At 31.4% G+C, this 7,333-nt stretch overlaps 1 protein-coding gene across 1 annotated transcript in view; it reads right to left on the bottom strand.

Moving 5' to 3' along the window:
* Positions 1 to 1,437: 1,437 nt before the first annotated feature.
* The window catches only part of LOC119639051 (putative transcription factor capicua), a 29,857-nt gene continuing 23,961 nt past the window's right edge, over positions 1,438 to 7,333 (bottom strand). The window contains 8 exon segments of the mRNA XM_038036221.1: positions 1,438 to 4,864; positions 4,932 to 5,136; positions 5,847 to 6,031; positions 6,096 to 6,191; positions 6,247 to 6,428; positions 6,491 to 6,866; positions 6,945 to 7,196; positions 7,272 to 7,333. The exon segment at positions 7,272 to 7,333 is cut by the window's right edge and continues 5 nt beyond it. Of these exon segments, the coding sequence (XP_037892149.1) occupies positions 4,821 to 4,864; positions 4,932 to 5,136; positions 5,847 to 6,031; positions 6,096 to 6,191; positions 6,247 to 6,428; positions 6,491 to 6,866; positions 6,945 to 7,196; positions 7,272 to 7,333 (1,402 nt within the window). The 3' untranslated portion in view covers positions 1,438 to 4,820.

The raw sequence follows: 7,333 nt of genomic DNA, 5'->3' as shown, positions 1-7,333 counted from the left end.
TGTGTGGAATACAAATTTATATCATTTTAACAAAATGAATATTGCGATAGACATATTATTATATAGCTCATATCGAATCAGACTATGGTTTCTTGCATACAAACAACGAAAAAAATTTTTATATATAAATTAGCAAACGCAAGCAATGACGATTAAGAATAAGAAAAGAACAGCAAGTAGTGCATTCCGGAATAGATTGTTATGGAGTTTCATTGAAACAAATGTTATAACAAAATAGCAAAATTACTAAATATGCGATCTGACAGGTACACGTGCGGTTGGCGTTTTAATTCGTCAACTCTCATTAACTGCGACGATATTGTTTTCTGTCATTTAAGATTAATTTCAAGCAAATGCAAATGAAAAAATGAGATATGTAAATGATATTTGAAATTTGTTGAGGTGTTTACGCACACTTATGAGTCCGAAGGGTATAATGGTTAATTCAATAAAGTGGAGCTATGGCGGCATATATATTATTATTATTTGTTTGATTTATATGGGTATCTAAATCACACTACGGGATGCTGATGGCGATTACATTACAGTCTCCGCTACTCACTTCACAGCGAAAGGATAAATATTTGTCACCTCAACTTTACATGCTACTCGTATTGTTTGCAGAAGCAAAACAGGGATGTGGTTATGTCAATTGAAATTATACAAATGAGAAAACTTTTGAGAGATTATTGAACTCTCTTCGTTCCGAATTTTTAATTTGAATGAACGTTTTAGAACAGTATTTGTCGTTTACAACTGATGTATTCAATCATTTATACACAACATAATAAATGAATGAATGAAATTAAAAAAAAATTAATAAACTTTCTCCCAATTTTCATTAAATGAGTTATATTTATGCTTTCTAAAACATTTGTTTTTTTTTTTTTTTTTTAAGAATTTCTACAATAGATTGTTTTTGAAAAATATATATAATATGTAGCATGTGTATATATTTAAACTATATATGTAATATTTGTTTCACATAAATATTTTCATTTTCTTTGTTTCATAAAAGCACTTAGCATTAAGTTTTCAATTTTATTTAATATTTTTTTATTCTAACTCATTTTGTTTATCGCGTCTATGGATGATCTGCGCCAAGATATTTTATTCAATACTGATTTAGTTAAGAGTTATTTTTCAAAATTTACGCGTGTTATATGTTGGTGTGTACTTGTGTGTGCATGTAGTATGGCTGTCCTAAATACATATATAATAAATAATTTAGTACCTGAATTTTAGAATTTTGTCGATTAAATTCGAAACGCTCCAAGTTGGTTTTGTAATTTAGCCAAAAAAAGGGTTTGGTTTTAGTTTTTTAATTTTTATATGTATTGCGTGATTCGTTTTTATTAAAATATCTACAATTTGCTGGGAGCATAGCTCTTGCTTCCTTGCTCTTTTGAGAAATGTTAATGTGCAGGTGTGTTCGATTGTTCTTTAGATGTTTTCTTCAAAAACGAGAGTTTACTCCTTTTAAATTGTTTTTTAAATTTTACATCAAATTTATGTATTATTATTATTATTATTATTATTATTGTTGTTGTAAATATATGCAAAATTGCTTGGCACAAAATACATGTCTGTAATAGCGGTGACTAACTGTTTGTTGTCTTTTTACGATCTTTACTTTTCTTCTTTTTTTTTTTAAAAGATACGTCATCCCTTGGCCACCCGTTTTATAAATCCAATATTGCAAAGTAAAATTAAACACATAATAATAATTTAAGTTAAAATTGTGAAATGAAACAATTGTTTTCTTATTTCAGCTTTTATTAGTTGCTTGCCTGCATTCGTGAGTATTGGTCCGGTACGAGACCTTTAAAATAATTATCACTGAAAAATGTAGAGTGCTATTGCGGTACATTAGTTAATTAATATTTACCCATAACTCCAGGATTTTAATATGATATTTATTTGAAATTTACGTCGTAGTTATTATTGAAATTAGAATGAAACAAAAATACTTTTTGCAAAACAAATTACCATGAAATTGGCTTGGTAAGAAAATGTGTAATTCAATAAGCAAATTCATAACCAATACCACGAACTTCATCCCCAATTTTTCACTTGCTTAATTCCTTGGCAAACGCACGTGATATTTCCGAAGAAAGCCAAAATTTCATGGGAAAAGTTTATTTCAGATTGATTTTGCTTGCATATTCTCCTTCCGAGTTTAGTCTAGATTTTCTTATAGTCAATGGTACGATAGAGCAGTTGCAGCCTAAGTGAGGTTGTCTGTGATGCGATTTATTTTACTTGTCCCATATGGGCCGTCTTTCCAATCCAGATTCGTACAAGCCCAGTGGATATTTTTAGCTAAATATTTGCAAATGTTCGTTTTCCTTGCTTTATGTTCTTGCAATCAGAAATGGATTTCCTGCATTTCCACATCTGGATTCTGGTATTCAATAATTCGAACAGGACAAAACCGAGGGACAGTCCTAATTATTCTTAGAAGTGTATAACGATTAAAGCATTAACGATACGCATTAAGAATCTAGTTTGACTGTATGCTGTAATAATTCATTCTGCTGTTATAAGTCATTCGATTTAACGGCATTAAAGGAATTGTTCAACATTAATTCTGACTACTATTACATTTTCTTTGATCAGTACATATATGTTAAAAACTACTGATCTTTTTTCAAAACGTTCGCTCGTGCGAACGCTCTTCGGTGCAACATTCTAAACTATTTGATGGGTTAGTTTTTCGTAGTCTTTAAGATGACGTGTCGATCAACACCATTACGTGAAAGAAGAAGACTTAAGGGAAAGCAAAACGAAATTAAATAAATCTTAAAGTTTCTGACATAGTAAGAAATTCTTCCATTAATTTTTTTTTAATTACACGATTTACAATAAATACTTCATAATCCTCTCTATATATTTATAATTTAATGTGTTTTACCTACAAGTGTAAAATAAAACTGTATAATGTTTCGGTATATTTCGCCAGTGTGTAGAGTAAAGTGTAAGTATAACCATTATTATAAACTTTTTGATGACACTGAAAGAACCAAAACTATGTACATTTTCCCGACTTTTACAATAGAATCTTAGAGATAAACTTATGCTTTTGTATACCTTTTTGCTGGCTTCGTGGCTTGCTTAAAATCTAAAATTTTTGTAGTTCAAATAAAAACCTAAAAATTAGAAAGTTTTAAGTTACAAATTTAAAAATTAATAAAACCATAAGGTTTTTTCTTATTTAGACTTTTTTTTTTTTAATAAATTGCTATACAGTCTTGTTTGAACGTGCAAAGCTACAAATACAATGTATTTAACGCAAAAATCTAATGTTATCCAACAATGTGGTTAAGATTTTTGTTTTTTATTTACCTTAAAATATAATATGAAATATTTTAAAGATTTTAATGTGTGTTTTGTGTGCTTGCCACAGGGAGTAAAGCTAAAATATTAAACTGTTATTTATTTTTAATTTTTTTAACAAAATGTAAACAATAATCTTGATAAAAAGTTTGACCAAATAGATATGCTTGCATAAAGCAATAGCACATGATGGGGCTTATAATATTGCAGCACAATTGGAAGACAAACAATAAATAAATGTTATATTATATGCACATGAATAGAATTATTTCAAAGCATTACTGCTGAGATATATTTTAAATAATTGTTTAATATTTTCGATATTTCCTTCCTTTAATCCTTATCCAACCATTAATAAACACTTGTATATTTAAAATAGTCATCTAAAATGTGTAGATGTTTTGTATAGAGAAAGTCGTAGATTCAAAAGATTTTTTCGGGAAATTGCTTATAAAAAAAGAATGAACCATATAAAAATAATGAAAGAAAAAAATGATGGATTAAAAGTGTTATAGCAGATATATGGGGCTGAATAAGAATAGCGCAGGGAAAGGCAGAAAGAACGCTGTATTTTAAATAGCTTGTAGAAAATTTCGTAATTAAAAGAAGACAAGGTAGAGAAAAGGAATGAACGACTGCATACACTTGTATGCCGATCGGATAAAACAGATAGGTGTAGATACACTGGAGGGAAGGAGAAAAACCAATAGATTAAGTATTTTTGGGAACATTCTTTGATTAACAATAAATAAAAGGAAAACTGCAGTTTGCAAGTGTAATATAAATGAACTGCAAACAAATTAAAACCTTTTAATAAAGAAAATTCATAAACGTATTAATGATAAAGTTAAAAACTATTCTTTAGGAAAGAGTAAAGGGGTAAGAGAGGAAAAAGTAAAATAAAAAAATAAAACATACTTTTCATTATTAAAACAAATTAAAATCAGCTTAAAGCTAGAAAAGATCTAATTTCAAAATAAATTCATGACGAGTAACATGTTAAAAAGAAACATGTTTGTTTAAAATTAAAAGCCTAATAAATCTTTCACACAATATAAATGGTAACTATTTAGATACACATATTCTTACATACAATATTTTTCCGGTATACCTTAATTTTTTTTTCTAAATTCTATTTAGCTTTCATGTGTATATTATTCATTTTTAAATCAGAGTTAATTTTTCTACCCTTATTCTTTTCTTTAACGATCTTGTTAATTAATTATTTACAACAATTTGTGATGATTGCCATAGATTAAAATTTTCTAAAATTGATTTTTTCTCCGCTTTAATGCTTAATCATGTCGCAAAGTTTTACAGGATCTTACAACTTGGGATTATTTGTTGTTTGCACATTCCGTTTTTTTTTTTGGTTTATTTTTACAATTAATAAATTTTTCTTTTTTTACAGACCTCTTTTTTTTATTTTATTTTACAATTTAAACCTGATGTGATTATTGTTGTTGCAGCTGTTCTTGTTGTTGTTATTCGTGGTCAATAAGTTGTGCTACATGCTGGCAACCTGTTCCTATAGTGTAAGTTTTTTCGTATTTGTTAACAATTGCACTTTTTTTAAAGTAACAGTCCCTACCTACCTGTACCTGAAAATGTATTGTTTGTTACATTGTTATTATTATTGTTATTAAAAGCTGGTGCAGTTGCGGTATTCACATTTTCAGACGGAGTAATAGGTCCTGCTGATTGCGGTGTATAACCGGATTGACTCATTTGTTTTTGTCGTACCTCGCGAATTTTTAATTGTAAATCTTGGCGTCTAGGGAAAACATCTATGTGTTTAGTCTGAAATGAAGAAATTGAAATAGGTCAAAACATTGTACCTTGCTAATCGAAATCTTTCTTTCGCGACACAATCCTTTACATAAACCACTATGAAATTTCAAGTCGTTGCTTCAAATCTGTTTTCAAAAGTTCGTGTAACACTTTGAAATAGGAAGATTACTGAAATCTGTATATCGATCTGTTAAAGTCATGATTACGATTGTAAAATTTGTTCGACAAAAAAAGCTTGATCGCAAAATTTTCTTATCACACACGGAAATTGGAATTTGAAAAAAAAGACAGAAAAATCCGTCATGGTATTAGGCCAGTTCTAGGTTGGTTCAGAACTTTACACCCTAGATCTTTTTTCAATTGGTCTCACATCAGGAGCATTGTGACGGGAAGTAGGACTAAGGACTCGTTCACCTTTTTCAGATTATACAATAAAGTTGCAATAGTTACCATTACAAAACATAACCACTTCGGCTAACAACTAACAAATCAATTAAGAAGCATTTTCTTTAAGGAGAGAAGAATTCCTATTGAGAGATGTAGAGGAATTAACTAAATTCACTGAAGAACGGAGGATGAACATTTTGGCGAACGAGCAAGCAGTAAATTAAAAGGACGACTTTAAGCCCGATCCATGCTATTAAAAGGTAATCAGATGTAAGTTTCTACTAGTGACAAGTTCAATATTCAATGTTTTATCCCATTATGAACTATCTTACTTGAAAAGCTATTGTGGCCTGAGCTGATGGGAATAGACCGTGTTCGGCAAATAGCTGTAAAACCAAATTACGACGTTGTTCCAATAATTTACGATGACCCTTTTCACTGACATCCGAACGAGCACTTTGTAGCGGTGTTTGAGGAGTGCGTGGTGATCTGCCCGTTTGATCCGAGGACTCCAGTTCTAAACGGGGAAATATTGGTATATTCGTTAGCATTTAAAACTTTCTCATTAATATTACAATTACCCCTCAAAGTGTCAATATTGAAATCAGGACCGAAGAAACGTTGTGTGGGCGTAGCTGGCACAGAGCTTGTCTCATCATTTCCCTCTTCTTCGCTGACTATAAATAACTGGTAGAATATATGGAAACATTGATGTATTTCTTAATAACTTACGTATTCTTTGCACTGGCTGAGGTGGTACCGCGCTTGTATTCTTTTTACGATAATTTGTACCGTAGACACGTGGGGATGAGGGAACTGCAATTGCGCTCGGAGACTGACAGTCTTTCGGCTTGAATTGTGGTAAGGCTTCATATTTTTTTTCAAAATCTGCTAAAACACTCGAAGCAAGGGAGCTGAAGCATGTTGTGATTAGCAAATGAGGTAGGAAATTCTATGACGTTAGCTACCAACTCACCTCGATTTGTCATCTGCTTGCTGCTGCTGCTGCTTCTTTCTTTGTATCAAATTGGACTTGGGCGATTTCGGATTTGAATTATTTGTATTGTTGACTGTACAAATCTGCGATGATGATGACAAAGATGAGGAAGACGATACTGTCATTGGCAGTAGTTCGTCGCTGTTTGGCGTCGTTGAAGACGACGTAGGTGTTGGCAGGGCTGTTACCAATGTATTGTTAGCATTCGAAATATGACCTATTATTGGTGAGGAATCTGAATCCACTTGTGGTGAATGCAAGTTTTTCGTTGTGGAATTATTTGCCAGAATTGTGTTTGTAAATACATTCTTAGATGGATTATTATCTTGGTCGGTAGTGCTAACACTTCCTACAGCTAACCATAATAAAATCATGAAAATATAGTAATAGTAATCATTGTGTGCTTGATATAACAAAACATATTGTAGCTTACACATATTTTTCCGGCGTTGGAGCGGTGCCCGCCCTAATTGCGCAGGGGTTGGTGCTAAAACAAATTGTTGTTTTATTTGTTGTTGTTGAAGTTGCATCTCGTTTTCGTCCTTCTCCTGAGAAGACAGCGTCGTGTCATCGTCTACACTGCCGTCGCCCGAGTTACGCCTAAAGTTGACCATTTCAGCCGCTGATTTAGGAGTGCTGGGTAAAGAGGCACGATGTGAGGCAGGTGATAAGGACATTGTCGTATCTACAAGTCATCAAATTGAAAATTTTGAATAACATTATTATTTCGTTTCGTTTTTTATTTTTTGAAATTACTTACCACCACTCTGTGTACAATTGTGCAAAATAATAGTGTTTTGTTCTGAGGAAGAAACCGGCTCA

The sequence above is a fragment of the Glossina fuscipes genome, unplaced genomic scaffold (assembly GCF_014805625.2).
Source record: "Glossina fuscipes isolate IAEA_lab_2018 unplaced genomic scaffold, Yale_Gfus_2 111, whole genome shotgun sequence".
Lineage (NCBI taxonomy): Eukaryota > Metazoa > Arthropoda > Insecta > Diptera > Glossinidae > Glossina > Glossina fuscipes.
The sequence above is the reverse complement of the archived record's forward strand: the minus strand, read 5'-3'. Positions and strand labels throughout refer to the sequence as shown.